Genomic DNA, 22193 nt, shown 5'->3' on the forward strand with positions numbered 1-22193 from the left:
TTAATGGAGATGGCTAACGGCTAACTGGCGATGCTAACTGTATTTCCGAACTAAATTAATGACTGTTTTTTAATAACAGATGGGTGTGTTTGTGCTGGTTAGTGTTTGTAGATGCTGTGGTTTTATAGGATATGTGAGATTATGAATATAGTTTACTCCAGTCTGTAGTTCATACCTTCACAACACCGGAATGCAGCTGCTGTTCAGTTCAGTGCTAATGCTAGCTAGGCTAACAGACTGCTGGTGTTAATCTGTTTACCTCTCAGACGCTGACTTTACGTGTACCGTTCTGCTGTACAGCGTTTCCAAAGTGAAAACTCTCCAGATTATGGACTTTTTTGTAGATAAACAGCTAAAGTTACTCAGTCAGCCGCAGACTGAAGCTGCTGGGGGTTCAGGGTAAACTGTTAAACTGGAATCCTGATCAGGGATGCGTTTTGTGTTAACGTTATGGCGGGTTTATTGTTCAGCTCAAGCTTTGGACTGGAATATGGATCGGTAAGTGGATCGGCAGCGCCCGCCCGATATCCGATTCGTCGGATTACGTCAATATCGGCCCCGATACCGATATTGTGTCGGATCGGTCCCATCTCTAAGAAGGATATTACTTAACTCTGCCTGCACAACACAAACACATTTCCTCAGTAAACAGCAGCACCTTCCACATTTAAATGACAATATTCTGGACATTTGAGGGGCAATTAATTTCCACATTTAGCTGTTTCTATCATTTTAAAGTGACAGACAAAGCTAGAAACATGAGCCATACCAACAGCAAGCAGAGATGGAGGGCACGGCAGGAATAGTCGCTGACTTATCTTAAAAATAATCATCAGATTAGCCAACAACCAAATTATTTTTCATTAATCATTAGTTGCAGCCCTAACCAGTTGATAGCACAATTAAACAGTATTCTGTGAATGCAAATACCATGGAAACAAGTGCACACTAGGAAATCCGACTTGCAGGGGCATTCCAGTTTAAAATTTCCTGTCTGGAAGTCGACAATTCCAACATTGCATAGCATTGCTCATGCATTACTGGGCATCAGCTCTGATTAAGGATAGTGACTACACTTATTAAATCAAGTGACAGGCTCACTGACTAAAATAAGCCTGTTTCTGTTCATAATTTCTCATTTTACCCAATTTTCTACTCAATTCTGAAGGCCAATTACCCAATCCCCGTTCATATGACCTCGTTTCATCACTAATAACGCCCCAACAGTAGGAAAGTAAAGATTAGCTCACGCCTCCTCCAACACGCCAACTGACTCAACATGTACCCACATATTTGTTTTAAAGATTTACAACAAGGAAATTATATATATAATTATATACAAATATATGACAAAACAAAACAGACATTCATAACATAACAGCCTTTCATGCTAGCTCCTATTCACTGCAACCCAAACTCCCAGAAAGTAAATTAACTGCGATCATCACTGCCCTTCACAGCAGTTCCCATCAAACACCTCCAGGAATTCCTTTCTCATGCCACTCAGCAACTCACCACTGAGACAGATCCTTACAAAGCAGCTCACATCTCCCAAAAAAGGAGTTATTAACAAGGTAGAGAATATTACATAATTACAGGACAAATGTCTCTGAAACAGTGGTTTTAATTCTTCATTAAACTTGAAAGTACTGAGATCTGCTATGTTTCTCCAGTGTCACAGAAAAACTGATCTAAAAGGATTTTTCCTGCATTATTAAACATTAAATATATAAACAATGTCTTGGTTTGATGTTAAATTCTTTGTTCACAGTGGGGGTGACTGGAACAAGTCTGAAAAGTTTAGCGCCTCTGAAACCCCACTCACTGAAAGTTATTACATTAAATAAACATAAATGTGTTGTATGGTGCCAGAAACACTGATTTATTTCATATTTTGAGATCAAGTTTTTGCCTAATTGTTATTTGTTTTTTAGATATCCATTTAGTAAGGAAAGACATCATGTGAGTTCCTTTAAGAGCAAAAAAATTGAATAGATTTTTTTTTTTTTTTTTTTTACTATTTTATCATTATCAGCACTTCAATTTCATACTTCAAATACAAATAGAGTTCAGAGGTCAGGGATACTCACTTAACCCTTTATGAAGCATCTTTGTGCAATGCTCCATAAGTTCTCAAAAATAAGGCCAAACACATCAAACAATCTAAACGCCTGGAAAATCTGTAAACTTTAGTGAAATCTGACTTTGTAATAGCTACAGGAACAGGCCTGGAAGATTATGAAGTCCAACTAGACTGTAGTAGGGATGCAGGGATGTAGGGATTTACTAGGGATGCACCAAATATTCAGCAACCAAAATGATTCTGCTGAAAATGACTGAAACCATTGAAAGTCAAATAATTTATACAAGCAATGACGTTTTTGGTGACGCAATCAAATTGCAGCCAGTGAGAAATAAGTCTTTTTAAATGCGGCAAACACACATTTTATTTTATTTTTTGGTTTGTCTGCTGGGATGTTAAAAATGTTCAGTGAACATTTTATATTGTAGTTTTAAAAGCAGGAGAAAATACATTTAGGACAAACGAACAAAAAGGTAGAACATTAATACAAATTAAATAGTGATATTTTTTTTTCAGTTTCATTTTGATTGTTTGGAATTGGCTGGAAGGTCACATACATCACCTACACTATATTATTACCATTTTTAGAAAAAAACATTCATTTTATTCAATGGTGGCAAAAAGTGTCAAATTAACAAAAACTTTTGGTATTACACTAAAGTGTCTGACACAAAACTTTATTTTTGGTGCATATTTCCCTGTGAGGAACTTGCTGGAAACACCTGAAAGTCACCTACAGTGAAACACAGCACTTAAACTACCATTTATTAACATTACTATACGTAGAAATACCTTACATACCAAGCTGATTTACAGTAGATGTGACTGTTTACTAGGTTGACAGTATTTAGAAAATACATGTAATTTATTCAATGGTGAAAAAGGTGGCAAAACGAATGAAAAAAATACGTTTCATGAATTTCATTGTGTTTTGTTTCTGACATAATTTGAATTTTGGTGTTTAAGAAAGATATTCCTCTGTGAGGAACCTGCTGGAAACATATTGAGATCACCTACAGTCATATACAGCACTGTATACTAAATAAATAATATATCTAGCTAATATACAAAGATAAATAAATAAATTAAACATCAAAGGCTAACAATTTAGCTAATTTTGTTTCTACATATTTTTAATTTGTAGCATCCCCAGAATATAAAAGTTTAATAAAGATATTTATCTGTTAGGAACCTAACCAAAAATCGTTCATAATATACAGTAAAAGAGGCAGAACTTGCATATTAGCAGACTAAGCCTATTAAGGGTCAGTGAGTGAGTTGACAGCCGGCCGAGGTGCGCTTCAGAGCGGCCAGGCTGGAGGCAGTTCCCGCGATGTTCAGCCAGAGGGCGCTCCACCAGATCATAACTTCTACTGTCAGACTGTCTCCCTAACTACCGCCACCTGTTCACCATCTCCCCTCCTCAAACACAGCGCTCTCCCGGGCAAAATGAGCACTTTATTAACAAATAAATTACTCTAAAATTATTAAAACTGTTGAATTGTGTTATTTATGCTGAATTGGACTGTGTAAAAGACGTTAGCTAGCAGCAGTTAGCTTCTTTCTGTCTCTGTAGTTAGCTCTGTCTCACAGAAACCCATTAGAGCAACACCTGTGCTTAACACCTCAAACATCTCAAAACTCACATAAACCAATTAAACAAGCAACTTATTAATAAAAACTAAACCCTAAACTCCTCAGAAATCTTTCCACACACCAGTCTGAACCGTATTTCACTTATTTAGCTCAAAAATTTGCCACCACACACCTCTCCTCCACCACCTTTACCTCAGCAGCAGCAGTTAGCACTACTTAGTTAACTAGCTTAACTTTCTTACACACCTGGGATTTCTTCCTTCTCAGCTTTCTGTCCACTTTTCCCGTTTTTCCCACTCTTCCCATTCTTCTTCCCGCTCTTTTCAGACATGCTGCTCCTCTGTGTCTCTCTGTTTGTCAGGTTTAGCTGGGCTCTGAGTCTCTGGGGGTGTCTGAGAGTCGTTCCTCACGGTTGGAGAAGCTCTGCTACACCTTCCTCCTCCAGCGCGGTGTTCTCCGGCAGCGCGGCTCCCTCAGCGGGAGGGAGTTTTACAGCCCCGGAGAGAGAGGCGGGCTCTCTACAGCCCCGTGCACAACTTCAACCACCCCTGATCAAATTACAGATGATTTTCTAACTGAAAAAAAAAGTTTTAATTGGACAAACTGTAGTAAAAAAAAAGCTTGTGTTCATTGTTACTTTTCTCAATAAGTTGTATGCATTCTTTCACATTAAATAAGCAGGCACCTTGCCTAAACGTAGTTTATTATTTATTTCTCTAAAAATGTGTGTTTATATATGCCGTATTAGGGTTGTTCCTTCTCAACTAGAATTAGCTTCTTTGGGGATCCTGAGGTAATTTTCTCTTTTATGGGGGTCCTCTGCGATTTTATTCCTGTTTTTCTCAGACGCCCTCTGAGAAAATTACAGGCAGAATTAACTACTGTTATTCGCTGAACTCCATGGTCCTTCTGTAATTTTAGAGTTTTATCAATGAGTAGAAGTGTGAAATATTTTTGAGAAACTAATCCCATCCAGATAGGGCTATTTTTTCATGGTCATTAAGTTGCAACCCACTTTTATAGAATACAAACAACCAAATAAATGTATTTCATTTATTTTTGAAAAATAGGTTTCCATTTAAACATACATACTGTATGCAAAGTGAATTCAGAAGTTTTTTTAAAAGAAACTCATGAGGAACATGACAACTGCCTGTATAAAAGTTACTACAATAAAATTAAATATTAAAACTGCACAAAATAAATAAGGCCACAAAATGAGATTTCACTTCTCTGCATTTAGAGTACATTAGTAATAAACTCCCTCTTTCACTTTTTTTTCCCAATATAAAAGGCAAGTACAAAATCAGATGAGCAATAATTATTATTTATTTTTTACAAGCTGTCAGCGAACCGCCCAAAACTTGTCTGCAACCCATTTGTGTCCCAACCCAGTTGAGAACCAGCTGGACTTTTTACTACATGTAGAGTAACAGTTACCCAGTATAAAATTCCTGTTCCCTGTGTTGCAGTGGCTCACAATTAAAGGGGCCAAATAATGTAAATATAAATAGTTATTCTCACTTTATGCGCAATTTTGGATTCAATTAATGGAGAGTACAAGCAGAAGGTCTCTGTATCTGTTGTAAATAAGCCTTCAGGGACACAGTAATAACATGTGATATTATTTTTTAGAACCTAAAGTGTATATTGAGGACACTAGAACTAGAACTAGGTCTAGGACATATATATCCTGACACTAGGACAGTGTGGACAAGCGCATGCCTCCTCCAAATCACGTGATGTCCTCCATCACCTTTTTTTAGAAGTATTAACAAACAGTCTCTATAGCAAATAATCAACTCTAAGAAAAGTGCTGGATCCCCAGCTCTGATACATCAGCCAACAGATGCCTGTTCCTGTCAGCATCTTAGTCTTCTGAAACACTCAGAACCGTATAAAAGAGCCTTTAAACATGGTACTGCTGGTGAACAGTCTGTGTCTAAATCTGTGATACATAACATGTAAATACAAATGCATTTAATTATGCATTGCATGTTTGATCAAAATCATATCAACTGCATACTTTAAATCAGCAGAGAGCAGAGCATGAGTGAACACATCTCTAAAGAGACACAATTCACTGGAAATTAACATCATTTAACCATTCCAATAGTCTAAAAGCTCATTACTACTACTGTTCAAATCCCATTTAGAGCTTCTTATGGAACACATTGGGAGCACTGGAAGCTAATACACCATGTAGACACCATGTAAGTGGGTTATATTCCCCCAAACACTGCTCTGAATAAGTTAAGCAGTGCTCTAATGGCGTTCAGAAATTCTCACTCTTCTCCTCTGTGTACACTCTTCTGAATAGCACTCGTCTTTTGTGTTTTCCTTTTATCCTTTTATGAACACAGACGTTAACAAAAGCAAAAAGCAATGCCTGTGGTCCCTCAGTGGAACCTCTGTCTCCATACAGCCTTCTGTCACTTGTTTAAAGACTCTACACTGCATTTATTCTGATCCCAGTAGGTTGCTCACTTCCAGAGCTGTGTTAGTAATGAGCTACTTCTGTTTATAAACTACATTATGTGGACAAAAGTGTTGGGACACCTGCTCACTCACTGTCAAAGGTATTAAAAAAAGGAGAGTTTATGCTGCTTTTGTTGGAGTTACTGTCTCTACTGGTTAAAAGAATGCTTGGCACTAAATGTTAGAGCACTGTTGTGAGAATCTAATTGTATTCACTTCCAAAAGACTCCCCAACTCACCCCAACTCCCAACGTTATTGGATAAAGTTCCAGAGAACACAGTTTTTCCACTACTACACAGAGCTCAGTATTCAGTACTCAACCCACTCATTAGGACTCCCCCTATCACTAGTGGTGCCCCAACTCCAGGAGGGTGAAGACTAGCACATGCCTCCTCCAATACATGTGAAGTGAGTCACCTCCTCTTTTAGAACTGCTGCTGATACTGCGTGCTCGGAGGAAAGTGAAGCGACTCAGTTCCGATACATCAGCTTACAGAGGCCTTGTGCTAAGCGGCATCACCCTAGAGTAATGAGGGGAAAGAGCGCCATCTAGCCACCCAGAGAGAGCAAAGCAAAGAATTGTGTTCTCTCAGGACTCCGGCAGCTGATGGCAAGCTACATGAATGGGATTCGAACCAGTGAGCTTCCAATCATAGTTTCAGCACCTTAGCCTGCTGGACTACTTGGAGCCCAACATTGTTTAATATGAAAAGTTTTAAGTTTCATGCTAATTGTGCAACGGACACTATAATTAACCAATATGCAAGCCCTCTCCAGCATCAAAAAAGAAAGCAGCAAGGTTTTGTGTCCATGTTCTTCAGCGTTTTTTCGCCCCAAAACACACTTCTGCTCATGCAACGGGAGCCGTGGCCAAAAGCTATTGTGCTCTATTGTTTAACAGTTTCGTGACTGGGAGCATGATGAGAAGTAATCTCAAAGGGAATGTAGTTACAGTCCTGCAAAAAGTGACCCAGCAAGATTTGACTTTAGATGTGAGATAATGTCAGACTTTGTTTTTTTGAAGGATTTCAAAAAATCTATTGTTTTTTTTCTACAATTTCACAGGCTAACTATTTTTCTTGTCCAGGTTCACCACAAAATAACTGTCAGGCTGTGCCAGCACGGCCAGCATGGCCATATTTTTGTAGCATGCTAATTAGAGAACATCCTTAGCATACTTGCCTTTTTCCCATATATTCCATGATGCAAGACCACTGAACTGTGATTTTGCTTTTTTTGTGCTGACATCGAGTTGTTGAGTCATTCCCCATTTTCCGCTTGACTTTCTGAATGACGACAGCCCTCAACAAGATCAGACTTGCTATCAGAAACCTGGATAGTGATACCAGAGACTGGATGTTCTCATGGAGATCACTTATCTGTGCTGATCTAAGCCCAAAGACTATAAACACACTTAAAGAGGAAAACACACTGAACTGAGTACAAACAATGCACTTGTCAAGTTAATTAAGTTAATGGTACTTAGCACAAAATCCAGGACTTAAAACTGGATTTAAGGTCCAGATTTTAAAATCTGAAACAAAGTTTACACAACTTAAATCTCTACCACAATATATTACAAGAGAAGACATGCAAGTCAGTCAATGCAGACAGTATAACTTGACAGATTCCATTCAACTTTTTAAAATATGCCAAAAAGTTGATGACAAAAATGAACCTGGTTAGCCTGCTGCTAACCCCGGGCTAGCACTGCTGGAGCAGTATTAGCATTAGCCTCTAACCACGCTGAGCACTAGCTCTTTCGCCGTTCAAAGGTGAGTATATCAAACTGCAGCCTGCACATTTATCGTGTTAAAATAAACTACATGGGACGAACCACTAGCTAATATCATTCTGGCTTACTGGAACACTCAGTGTAGCTCTATTGGTCAGCTTTTACCTGCTAATGCTAATGCTGCTGCACCCAGCCTTAAGGGAAATCTGGAAATCTAAGCTTACTGTAAATAAGAAGAGAAATCTGTGTAGATTAACAGCCAGTGCTCGTTTGACTTTAAAATATTTATTTTTAGCTTTACTTAACTTTGTTAAGAGACCACTTCAGTTTTTTTTAAACAGGTTCTCTGATTTAGCTATTTATAGGCATATTTTGAGTAAAATAAACATTGTTGTTTTATTTTATAAACTATGGACAACATATCTTCCAAATTCCAAATAAAAATATTGTCATTTGGAGCATTTATTTGCATAAAATGACTGAAAATGGCTGAAATAATGCAAAAAAAGTGCAGAAAGCATGTTTGGTGGAATAACCCTGGTTTTTAATCACAGTGTTCCTGCACCTTGGCATATTCTCCTCTAACAGTCTTACACACTGCTTTTGAAAAACTTATTCCACTCCTGGTGCAAAAATTTAAGCAGTTCAGCTTGGTTTGATGAATTGTGATCCTCCATCTTACTCTCGATTATATTTCAGAGTTTTTTTATTTTGTTAAGTTAAAGAAACTTTTCATTTTTAAGTGGTCTCTTATTTTTTTTTCCAGAGCTGTATATATAGTAAATAAACTGAATTAGGCTTTGGAGGAACGCTTGCACAAGCACAAGGTAGATTTTACAGTGTAGGAGATCCTACCAGATTAGAGGTTCATCTCTTGCAAAGGCCAGGCTGCTGTCCAAACCTTGCAGTTACACAGTGATATAAATGCTGAATGCTATAAGTGCTAAGCAGCACTGATTCACTGATTTGTAAATGAAGACTGTGACTAGGCTATAGCTAATCTGTGTGTACACTACAGATGATTTATGTAGGAGCCAGCGTGTACATATTTTCACTCAGTTTCTCAGTTGCCGCCGCTTCAGATTTAATCCTCAATCTTTTCACTGGAGCAAGCAGTGGCATGTTAGTCGTGAGAAAACAGCTACTCTTTCTAACTGCCCGTAATTCCTGGTTCTGCTTTAATCTTCCAGTGCAGTTTCACTCTGTGGGTGTTCACTGAAACCTGGAGCACATTATGACAAACCAGTTGCTACCAGGTAGGCTGGTGGATGCACGGGGGAGATGGTGTAGCGTGGGGTGGGGCGTGGCTGGATGGGGGTTAGAGGGGGGGTTAAGAGGAGATCCCAAAGCCTTTCCCCTTTCAGAGAATCCTTCTTCCTTGGCAAGAGCCGTGTGTCACAAAGGGATGTGGGTAGGTGATTTGAGAGTGAGCCAGCAGTGAGGAATGTGTGGTGAAGAGAACAGAGGGCACAGAGGACGCGCCGTAGTCAAGCTGGGTTCAGGCGTGAAGGGCAACAGAGCATGTGTTAACAAAACCGCCGCACGGTTCCTCCCAGAGCCTACAGAGACAGCGCATGGTTACGTAGGAGGAAAAGGAAGAGGACTAGTGAGGGCCAGGGATGGGTATGCAGTATTGACAATAAAACTACTTGACTTGACTTGACTTGACTTAAAAGGATCTTACAACCTTTTATCCATCCTAATCTCTAGTAAATACACATCTATAGTGTAGAATTTATTACAATACACACTTATTTACACACATTTACTATTTTGATATTTAGCAGATGCTCATATATACAGGTACTTCCAGTTTAAACCTGTTACAGAAGTAGATGAATGTAGGACTGTCACGATAGCTCATTTTTTGGACAGTATATTGACTCAGAAATTATTATCATTTTAAGGCTATTTTATTCCACTGATATAAGAACACATTAGAAGACTATATAAAATGAACATTGTAGTTTTATTCTATAAACTACGGACAACATTTCTCCCAAAAGCCAAATAAAAATATTGTAATTTAGAGCATTTATTTGCAGAAAATGAGAAATGGCTGAAATTACAAAAAAGATGCAGAGCTTTCAGACAAGAAAACAAGTTCATATTTATAAAGTTTTAAGAGTTCAGAAATCAATATTTGGTGAAATAACCCTGGTTTTTAATCACAGGGTTTTTAATTTTATGCATCTTGGCATGTTCTCCTCCACCAGTCTTACACACTTCTTTTGGATAACTTTATGCCATTCTGTGTGCACAAATCTAAGCAGTTCAACTTGGTTTGATCTTCCTCTTGATTATATTCCAAAGTTTTTTTAATTTGGTAAAATGAAAGATACTCGTTATTTTTAAGTGGTCTCTAATCTAGTTCAAACTATGAGAGTTCAAGCAAAAGCACTCAGAAATGCCCCATCTGATAAATGTGTTGGTGCCAGAAATGCTGAAAAGTTCAGAAATAATTGTAATAAGCAGTATTACTGTCATTTTAAGGCTATTTATGGCGCTGAAACATTGATAATGTAATAGAAGGCATTAAAATTGTAGTCCAAATATCCTACATGAAGAAACATATACTGGCAAGCAGCAATTGTGGGTCCTAGAGCAATCTAGCTCAAACATGCCATTTTTTCTCAAAACGTAATTAAAAATCAATCTGTCCAAATTGGACAAAACAACATAAACCATTAATGTGTTGTTGCCACAAATGGAGAACTAGATAATTATTATAATTATTATATTATTTAACCCCAGGGTCTTCAGATTATGGCAAAACCCCTACTAGTTTGTAAAAGGCAATTTTTATACAACTGGCCACTGTCCTTTGCTCCACTGTGTATTTAAGTTAAAAAGAAAAATATGAAATAATATTATATTAAAAAACAGAAGATATATTTGCACTATATGGCCAAATGTTTGTAAGCACTCTTTCTAATGAATGAATTCAGCAACTATAAATGCCCATATTGTATATGTTACAGACTCTTTATATTTAAAGTTTATAGTGTACAGTCTGTTTCTGGTCTATTCACAATGCCTCAGATATTTAGGTCAGACATAATGTATGAGAGCCAGTAGATCAGTCAATCTTCAGATTGTCCGTGGAGGATCTGATGCTCTTGGTCATTATTTTTCTATGTGTTATAGAAGCTTTTCTGTTTCATCTTTACTCTGTTAAATAGTTACATTAAGAGTTGTGTGCAGGAATAGCTGGAATTCTGTGGAATCCACTGTGCCCTCCACCTATGCAATAGTGCCAGTAACATTGGCAGTAACATAATAGAACCACCACCCTGCTTTACACCTGGCAAAGTGTTGTTTTCGTAAAATGCATAAATTGTTTCTTTAAATACGTCGTACAGCTCTGAACAAAAAAAAGAGACCATTTAAAAAATGTGGGTTATTTGATTTTACCAAATTGAAAACCTCTGAAATATAATCAAGAGGAAGATGGATGATCACAAGCCATCAAAACACCAGATTTTTGCACCAGATCTACCAGCCCTAGATTGTCTGTATTATACGTTAAATATTGATATTGTGACGAGGTCACCATTAAGGTTTATTTCTTTATTTAAACTGTGCTTGTACAAGCAAAGCTGCACAGTCAAACGGCGCAACACCCTCATGACTCATGGCTAAAATTTCACCCAAGTTCTTGGCAGTCATGTGATATTTTTTCGTGTTTCGATCTAATCTTAACCTCTGCAGTTCTCCAGAACTGTCATTTCCTAATATCATTCAGAGAATTTATATTCAGAGAAGTATAACGCTTTATAATTGGATTCAGCTGACAAGCAACTGTTGGTGACACAACTCAGGCCTGAGACCTTGCCAACCCAAACATCTGAAAGACAACACAATTTTCCAAAATAAAAGACTGTGACTGTGAGTAACTGTGAATTAGGCTATGAATATTGTCCTCGTGTCTGATAAGCTACAAGGTAAAAGTGTGGTTACTACCAGTAGTGGTGGCTCATCAATAGGGTCACTACAGTGCCACCCAATCAAGTGATCGAGAGGAGAAAAATTTAGAATGAAAGAAATTAGTTAATAATATATTGTACAATAATTATAAAATGATTTGTTTTTAAAATCGAAACCTTTTAAAATCGAAACCTTTTAAAATCGAAACCTTGGGTGTGTCCTTATAAACCGAAATTTGGTTCATTTGTGTGATTTTATATACTTCCTGTGCGTGGGGAGCCAGCCTAACAGGACTTAATGCAACTTTTGGTAATCAGGTGACCTCAGGCTGCTGTTTGATTGGACTATGTTAGATTTTTGATTGAACTCAAGGCATTTTCACACCTGAAAGACTGGGCCAGAGTCCACACCACGGTCAATTACAGTAAGCTTAATTTACAGTAAACTTAGACAATATTTTTACCAGCGTGTTAAACCGCCTAGCTTGTTTTAACACGGTAAACATGCAGACTACAGTTCGACAGACTCACCTCTGAGTGGTGAAAAAGCTAGCCCTGCAGTTAGCGGCTAATGCTAATACTGCTTCAGCCTTAGTGCTGGACTGAAACTCCTGTATAACGCTGTACTTCTGCGGAGTGGCTTTATTGCTCCTTACAACCTGACTGGTAAAATTCATATGTAAGGCGCACCAGATAATAAGGCTTACTGACAATTTTTGGTAAAATTAAAGGGTTTTAAATGTGCCTTATAGTGCAAGCATGAAAGAGTATTTGAATAGTATTTTTTTAAAGTATCTGCCATTGGTGATGCATTTTGTCTTTGTGTCAAAACATTGCAATAAATATTGTGTATCGTGAAAATCTGTTTTTATCAGCTCTTTATGTGCATGACAACACAGACACTGGCTTTTTACTCTTCATATTGATAACTGAATATGATCATATAGACTGAAGTTAAGATATACTACTGTGATATGAACTTGGCCATATCATCCAACCATAGCAGGAACTGTGTGAATATTGGAGCTTCAAGAAATGGATTATTGTGGGACCATTAGGAACCTCTATAACTCATCTGGCAGGTTGTGTTACACATGTGATACACATTACTTCTGTATGTGTAGCCATACCTCATTTATTAGCATTAATCATTTATTATTTGAATTTTTACACAAAATGGGATGCCGATCAGATTTAAGTAAGACTTTTCTCGAGGATTAGACGGTAATATGTGGTAAAACGTTGTTTTGCTCTGTGAAAGCCACTGTAAACTTTATCTCTGAGTGGTAAACACTTTCTTCCTGTGCTACCTTAAAAACGTCAGGGTTTGCAGGGTTTGAAACCAGTGGCATGACATCACCGCTTCCACATGATCCGCATTCAGGATCAATCAAAGATCCCATCTGAGTGAGCAACTTAGAGAAAGTGCTAAGAGGGGAAAAGTGGGGGGTTAATGTTTAAAATGAGAGGATGAGGGAGGAAGAGAAGGTACAGAATATGCAAACAGGACTATACGGGTCTGACAACACCGACACAGCAGGTCTGACCTCTCTCACTGCTCTGCCACTGAGGAGGAGCTCGTAGAGGAAAACGGCAGAGGGAAACGGTTAGAGCTTAATTACTACACAAATAACTTCCAGCTTACGATCTTCCTCCAGAATCTCTCCTCGTTCCAACAGGAGGAATGATCTGCTCCAGTTCTTCATATTTATTGCTTCTTCAGAAACAATAATGTGACTCTAGAGAAAATATGAGGCTCGCTGGAGAAACAGTTGAGTGCATGCATGCTCCCTGCCGTCATTTCCTTCAGACAATAAGTGAACTGGATAGTGCGTAAATGGTGACTCTTTTTCACCTACGCCGAGTCCGCTCGTACAAACAGTTTATAGTAGTGAGTTCAGGGCACTTAGGGGACCTGAAGTTTCCAGAGGACTTTTCGGAGAAATGGCTGGCTTTTTAGGAGTGCAGATGAAGCAAACACGACGCCCACATGCAGGGCCTACAGCTCATCCTCCATTACCAACAACAAAATAATAAGAACAAGAGTGAAACATTAATACAATTAATATCTATGACTCAGACTATTCTCTGGAAATTCAAAACCCTAAATCACAAAACATGAAACGAAACATGAGATTTGTTTGATTGCAGATAGTATGAAAATATGTTGTTTTGTCTGCTCAACTATATTTCATATGAGTTTGTAAACACTTTACATCCAGTGTTTCTTCATTATTTACTATTTTTCTGAACTGTAAATGAATAAAGTCATCCAAACTACACTGCCTGGCCAAAAAAACTATAATACTATAATATTTAATTGGGCCACCTTTAGCTTTGATTGTGGCACGCATTCACTGCAGCGTTGTTTTGATAAGCTTCTGCAATGTCCTAAGATTTATTTTTATCCAGTGTAATTTAATTCAGACTCTGTGGTGAACAATCCATGTGTAAAAAATGATGAACTCCCGTTCCCTTAACTGCTCTTTCATAATTCCAGCCCCATTAATCCTGACATTGTCATCTTGGAATATGCATTGATGGAATAACCTGGTCTATATTCAGTATATTCAGGCAGTCAGCTGACCTCATTCTTTCAGCACATACTGTTGCTGAACCGAGACCTGACCAACTGCAGCAACTCCATATCATTTGAACACCAGAACCAGCCGGTTCCGAGACAGCTTCTTCCCCCAGGCAACCAGGCTGTGGAACAGCCAGTAGAACAGTGTTCTGCCCAACCCACCCCCCACTGACACCCATACAAACTCTGCACCCTGCACTATACACTGTATCTATCGGACTTTCCCATATTATACAGCATTCTGCCCCCTGCACTTCCCACTTCCCACTCAACTCATTCCTTACCTGCACTTACTCACAGTTATTCTGTCACCTACTGGACTATTTCCTCACTTCCACACACACAATGTAAGTTATTATGTGTATTATTATGGACTGTACTGTGTATATTGTTTATACTGTAAAGGTATCTGTATATCTTATTTTATATTATATTTTATTCTTCTTCTTGTAAATATTGTTTTCTGCACATTGGTGGGAATCTGCATCCAAGTTTTTCACTCACATGTACACCTTTACTTTGTGACGTAACAATCAAAATCTTGAATCTTAAATCTTGAATCTTAAATCCAGGTGGAGACTTTTTTCTTTTTTGGACAGGCAGTGTATAAAGAAAACATATGGAATTATTCAGCAAACAAATAAGTGTTAAACAGCTTTGCACATATTATCTGGATTTTCTCAGTCAGCTTTATGAGGTAGAATCACCTGGAAGTCAGGCTTTTAGTTAACAGCTGTGCTGAACTTGTCAAGAGTTACTTGACATACTTGAATTTCTTGACCTCGGAATGTGTTTGAGAGCATCAGTTGTAAAGTTGTGAAGAGGTAGAGTTGGTACACAGTGAATAGCTCTATTTTAGTAATGTTCTAATCTGTTATTACTTTAATAAATGAATATCAGTCAATCTAACTAATTTCAAGTTTGAAAGTATCCTCAACTGCAGACTCAAAGGCCATCAAAAACATTGTGAATGATGAAACTGGTGCTCATCAGGACCGTCCCAGGAAAGTGAGACCACAGGAATTGCACGGGATATGTTTATTAAAGTTACCAGACTCAGAAACCGCAAATTACCAGCACCCCCAGATAAGAGCACCTAAATGCTTCTTCACAGAGTATTTTGTTTTGTTTAACACTGTTTACTACATGATTCCTGGATGACTTTAGTATTCATTTACAATGTAAATCTTTGACTGGTACTGTATATCCTCAATGATTCATTTCTGGCATCTCACAAATGGAAGCAAAATCTAACCCTGAGGCATGAAAACACACACAGACACGTGTGAACACAAACACACACTAATTTCTTCAAATATGTTCTTTCCTGCTTTTTGTCAGGTTTACTGGTAACAATTCCAAACTACACAATGCTGAATTATAAGACTGTGACTGATTCATCTTCATACTGAGTCTTCTTCAAACAGAAGCTTCGTTTTGATTAATCTTTTCCTAGATTCTCTAGGAGGGGCAGTTCATTCACCAGATCCATCCATCTCCATATAAAGCCTGTTTAAACTTGAAGAGACAATACGGGCCGTATGCCTCACCGACGTCCTGCCATTATCTGTTTTAGGCCCCACCTGAATCTCCTGATACTCCATAGAAGAACACCATGCAGGAACTTCATTCACAAAAGCACTGGGGCAGAGAATAAAGATGCAGGATCATACACTGGCAGAGGAGGAGCGCTGTAAAATCATTCATCACCAGCACAGACCCCTATAGTGAAGGGCAGACATGCTGATCTGGGTGTAAGATAAAGCGCTGTAATGATGGGTGAGACTGTGACTAACGCTACATTAGTCTACCAGGTGGGGTTCAGATGTAGTTTGAGATTAAACCCTGAAGAGCATCACTGTAAACCCATAAGTTGTTTGAACTCAAATGAATTAAGTCTATTTTACATAAAATTGGATGTTTCTAACAGAGATCTTTGAGTTGAACCAACTTATAATAACTGTATAATAGTTTAGTCTGTTGCCATTGGCTTCTGGCACAATCTATTTGCTTACTGGGTGTGTCCTTATTTTCTGACACTCACCATCAGTGTGTAATCATAGTGATTACCCCCCCCCCCCACCCCCCCACCCCCCCACCCCGGTAAACTTAAAGATCATGTATTATGATTAACTGTCTGGTCTCTGTGTTGTAGGCTGTAAGAACAAGCCTCATTTTCTGAGCTGCTAACTAGACTGTGTTGGCTGTGTTTTTAATACTGTTTACAGCATTTTCTTTCTTCATCTACTTTTTTTCTATAAGTATTTAAAAAAATACTTGAATGAAATCAAAGAAAATACTAATTATAAATCTACAAATTTTACTGACATAACCATCACACACTGTAAAACCCGATAAGTTGACTGAACTCAAAACTTTTGTCGTAACCGATTACCTAATAAATTTTAAGTTCATGTAAAATATTTTTTAAGTACAGTGAACTTAACAAATACATACACAAACATATTTAAAATTAATATTTTCCTGAACTTGTATTTAGTCTTCTTTCTGGTTTCATTCAACTATTTGTTTTAAATACACATAGAAAAGTAGATGAAAGAAAACAGTAAACAACTAAAAGTACTGAGAGCACCGCAAAAACACAGAGTTACTGCAGCTCAGTAAATGATGCTTGTTCTACAGCCTACAACACAGAGAGCAAGTATTTAATAATAATCTGTGATCTACAAGTTTACCTAAGGTAGCCCCGGGTGAATCACTACACACTGATGGTGAGTGTCAGTAACTGTTGGACACACCCAGTATGCAAATAGATTGTGACAGAAGCCAATGGAAAAGAAGCTGTTAATGGCAACAGACTAAACTCAGTTATTATAAGTTGGTTCAACTCAAAGATCTCAGTTTTAATGTATATATGTGCCCACAACTCAAAAAAGTTGAGTATTGTTTAGAAATCTCCAATTTTGTGTAAAACAGACTTAATTTATTTGAGTTCAAACAACTTCTGGGTTTACAGTGCATTCAAAGTTTAAAATACATTGGAACTCTAAAAAGTATTGTTTTTTTCTCTTCAGAACGTTTTTTGTTTTTTAGGATTCTACACAAATTTCCAGTAAAGTCAACGCATTACGCATTACCGGTGCTGCTTTGATTTACAATTTTTGGCCATGAAAACAACTTAATGTAATCATTGCAATAAACTTAAACAAGTAAGATAGACCAGTTGTGCAATAGTTACTTTAAATAAAAAAGTTTCAGGTACACCACATTTAAGTGTCAAGTGTTTACATTTAGTATTATAAATTACTAAAAAAAATGAGTTTTGAAAACTTAATTCATTTAAGGTAACTCTAATAATTTGAATAGCCTTACAGTAAATAGACTGATGCAGAAACTAGTGGGAATTATGTGCTAACTGGTCATTTTAGAATATTGTGCAAATGAAGTTCCTCAGGGTTCTATTTTAGGGTCTATGAAATTGAAAATGAAGTACATGTACCACAGTTTGAGATAGATCACTGTGATAGATGATCTATAAGCAGAATACTGCAGATGAAAGGCTATACTCTGACAGCACACACTGATCTTGTTTTATGAGCTGCTGGACTCATGATGGGCCAGTTTTCTGATTACTCACTGTGCTGTTTTTTGGGGGAAATACAGCAGATCTGATGAAGTAAATATTTTGCGGCTCTGCAGACTGCGAGTGGGAGTTGAACCCAGTGAACACGCTCCGCAGGTGTGTGTTTTTATCCCCATAAAAGGTCATCCCCACCAAAAAAGCCATGACAAAGACCACAATTAAAGTATCGAATGGTAAATATTATGAGTCTGACGAGGAGCGGCATTAAACACAGCACTTCTGCTGCGCTGTGTTCCAGCGTTCTCCGGGACGAGCGGAGCGGACAGCAGGAGCATCAAAGCCCCTCACGCTGCTTTTTTCACACACAGAGCCAGATGTGGAGCGTGATGTGTGTACTCCCCGTAATGGAGTGTTTTCACTACACGTTGTTGAAAGTGAGGTTGTTTTAAACTGTTTAATAAACACAGTATAGTCCAGGCACAGCGCACTCAACAAAGCCCCCGACATATGGAGCTTTAGACCCACTCACAATACTCACATCACCACAGACCTGACACGACAGTACAGACACTATAGATCACTGTATTCAATAAAAACTCAGTAATTATTAATTAATGTTATTTAACATTCATCATTTAAAGACAGCAGCCTTTTTTCTTTACATTTTACAAATATTTACTGATGAATAGTCTAACTGAATTTCTCCAACATTACTTAAATAATCCATTAATTAAATTCCTTTACATTAACTTTATAGAAAGTTTTAAAAAATGATTTTTTTTTCAGTTTTTTCCAGTTCATCCTAAAAAAGCATAAGCACTCAATCATCATTCCAACTTATACTTTAATTTTTACTGCTTTTAATAAATCCAGTCCAATTTAAACAAATATTTTTATTTTTACTGCTTTTAATAAATTCAGTCCATCTTAAACAAATACTTTTATTTTTACTGCTTTTAAAATATCCGGTGCAGCCTAAACAAATGCTTTTATTTTTTACTGCTACTCCTAAAATGTTTCTGTCACTTTTTGTGGTAGATGAATAAATAATTATTTGATTTTTTTTCAGGGAATATCCATATTTAAACCATTTCTCCGATTTAGATGAAATTTAAACTGTTAAATGTTTCATTATGAGAAATGTAAGTCACATATAAAGCACATTTTAGATTATTTTAAATGTACAAATGGCTCAATTATTGTTAACCTGAAATATTTAATTAGATTACTAAGACTTTGTGTTATTATAACCAAGTTTAACATGCTTTAGGCTTGTGACTAAAGACAACATATTGAGATGTAATTTGAAATTTTAGATTATATTAAATCAGAAAAGGAAAAATAAATTTGAGTATTTTAATTAAATTTCATTTAATTCAAAAAGCAAAATCTATACTTGTAAATTCTATACTTGTTTTTTTTTTCAAATAGTATTTAAATCCACATTTAATAGGTGTAACAATTTTTAACACATTTTTAGATTTTTGTCAGTGTCCAGGGCTTTTTCCAGTAACAGCAGAATCCATCATTAGAAATTCAGAGAGGTGAGACAGAAAGGTGCGGCATAAACGGACATGCCGTCTAAAGTTTTTTGGGGATGAAATTGATGTTTTTCATTGATTTTCTTCATTTTTGTTACATACAAGTTATTATTTATTATTTATTTTTGGTTGGAACTGACTAAACAGTTTTTCTTTTTTAAAAAAATTAAATGATTGGAATTGATCATATAATCCAAAATCATCAGCTGATTAACTTATTACTAATCAATCAATCCAGTAATCAATCAATCAGCCTTTATTTAGATCCTGATGTACATTGAGGGTGACCTTCATATTTAATGTAGCCAAGTATTTACAATAAACAAGAACTGAACAGATAAAATGACAACAGAGGAATATGAGCAGCTACTAACTATTATAAAAAAAAATTAAATGTAACTAACATAAGATGGTCAAATTATGGTTAAATAAATAACCAATCAAAAGGAAAGATAAAATAAGATTGTAATATAAAGACTTAAATAGGTCTAAGAAAAATCTTATTAAAAATTAAATAAATAAATATTAGTCCTGATATTGTACTATATTGTACTACAGCGTGACATTGCAACCTGATCCAGTGTTTTGAGTTTAGACTCAGAGTAAAGATAGCATCTCCTTTTTGCATTATGATTAATGATCATGAACTTGCAACATTTCGGGGTAAATTTCCGAGCCGCTCTTTTCCAGTAAAGCTCTGCTTGTGTTTGGGGAAATATTAATACATTTCTCATTTGTGATGGAAATTTGAGCACATGGAGTCAGCAGGTATCGTGTGCTGAGAACACACACAGTGTGCAGGTCATCTCCTGCCTCTCATGTGCTTTCTGCTGCTCCACTACATTCTAATGGCAGAATTATGATAATCGCTGCTCTGAATCCAGCTACAATTCAGCTCATAACCTCCTCGCCCCGTGGCATCACTGTTTATACCGTGCCCCTGGCAGGCAGCAGCGCGGGTCAGATGCAGGCAGGCCTGCTCTGAGACTGGATGAGCTGCTGTCCGGCAATACGGGACCAGCGTCATTACGGACTGTCCATTTATCTGGAATAAATTTACACAAATAAACAGCAGCTCAGGAGTCACCGGGGAGTCAGCGAGCAGTCAGCGTAAGCACAGATGAATCACCCTTTTGTGGGTTTTATGTGGATCATATCCTCAAGGTGAAGACCAAACATGAACATACAGCAACTGTTTATATAACACAAACCTGCTCTTAAATCACGTCAGCACTCCCGCAGCTATAAAACACAAAAAATATAATAATATAACTTTTTTAAATAAAGGTGTTATAAGGGGATTTTAAAGAGAACATTTTAAAAGTGCAGATACAGTATACTGGCAAACATGGCAAAGCTGTAGTAATATTAAATATTATTAAATATATATTATACACAAGTAAGAATAGATCCATGGGTTATACAAAACATGTTCATAAAGTTCTGTACACAAAATAACTCTCACATAAAGAGATCTCACTATCAGCTCTTTTCTCTGCAGTTTCAGTCATTTTTAGAATGATGGAGCTGAATTGTAGCTGATTTCAGAGCAGTGCATATAATCCAAATATAATTCATATGGATCTCATACAGGAGGTCACGTCAGAAAAAGTCCTATATCGGTCTAAAGCGCTACCACTGTGATTGGGATATTGCTGGTTCGAATCCCAGTCATGCAGCTTGCCATTAGCTGCCGGAGCCCTGAGAGAGCACAACTAGCTTTGCTCCTTCTCTGGGTGGGTAGACGGCGCTCTTTCCCCTCATCACTCCTAGGGTGATGTTGATCAGCACAAGATGTCTGTGAGCTGATGTGAGTCACTGCACTTTCCTCCAAGCCTACTGGTTACTCCCTTTCAGAGTAGTCAGCAGCAGTTTGAAAAGAGGTGGTGGCTGACTTCACATGTGTTGGAGGAGGCATGTGATAGTCTTCCCCCTCCTTGTGTTGTGGCATCACCAGTGATAGGGGATATACAGCTGAGTATCAGTTAAATGGGTGAGACAATTGGCCTAGATAAATTAGGAGAAAATAGGAAAAACACAAAACGTAACAAAAATAAATCCTGTCTCTTCTAGTCACTGGTGAGATAATAGAATCAACTCAGATTTAAATGCTTCTATGATTTATGCTCACTTACTAATGTCACAGTGATCTCAACAACACCACAGCAATTACAACAGGGAAGAATAAAGCACTAGAACATCAGAGAGCAGCTGTCTGCTGATTTCTCTTCTCCTCCTCCATTAGCGCCTTTATAATTTACTGCTCAATAGTGTCTAGTGGACAAAATACTGGATATGCTTTACAGGATAAGCTGCTCCACACCTGCCAAGCTGCATCAGCAACTCTTGATGTTAAGAAGACAAATAACTGCATCATAATGCTGAATTTTAAAGGAGAAATCTGGTGTGAAATGGACTTGGGCTGTAATGAAACATGATAACAAGTACAGACTTTTGTTGACTAGCCCACCTCCATTTACTTCCAGGTTTCCAAATTACAATGCTTTTAGACGACGTTCCCAACAGGCTTACAATGCTAATGATAGGGGCATTATTTTTACACAATTAACAAACTCAAACTAGCTCCATAATTCATTGGTAATTGTGCATTTATTGGGCAATAATTTATTTCAATATTTGAAATCTGCTAACATAAACTGCTATCAGTCACAATGGAGGAGCTGACATGCCACAGGTAACTCTTT

General features: G+C 37.4%; 1 protein-coding gene and 1 long non-coding RNA gene across 10 annotated transcripts in view; one reads left to right on the forward strand and one right to left on the reverse strand.

Moving 5' to 3' along the window:
* The window catches only part of LOC111195072 (uncharacterized), a 40869-nt gene extending 36501 nt beyond the window's left edge, over nt 1–4368 (forward strand). The window contains exon 2 of the long non-coding RNA XR_002651468.2: nt 4041–4368. This is a non-coding gene — a long non-coding RNA (uncharacterized LOC111195072). The remainder of the gene's footprint in view (nt 1–4040) is intronic.
* Nucleotides 1–22193, reverse strand: part of nrg1 (neuregulin 1) — a 140846-nt gene that overhangs the window by 82620 nt on the left and 36033 nt on the right. The window contains exon 1 of one of the 9 annotated variants that reach the window (XM_007255262.3): nt 3926–4058. The exons of the other annotated variants lie outside the window; for them this stretch is intronic. Within the exon in view, the coding sequence (XP_007255324.3) occupies nt 3926–4010 (85 nt within the window). The 5' untranslated portion in view covers nt 4011–4058. Of the gene's footprint in view, nt 1–3925; nt 4059–22193 lie in introns of those variants that run through there. 9 annotated transcript variants of the gene reach the window in all.

This window comes from Astyanax mexicanus, chromosome 20 (genome assembly GCF_023375975.1).
Source record: "Astyanax mexicanus isolate ESR-SI-001 chromosome 20, AstMex3_surface, whole genome shotgun sequence".
Classification (NCBI taxonomy): Eukaryota; Metazoa; Chordata; class Actinopteri; order Characiformes; family Acestrorhamphidae; genus Astyanax; species Astyanax mexicanus.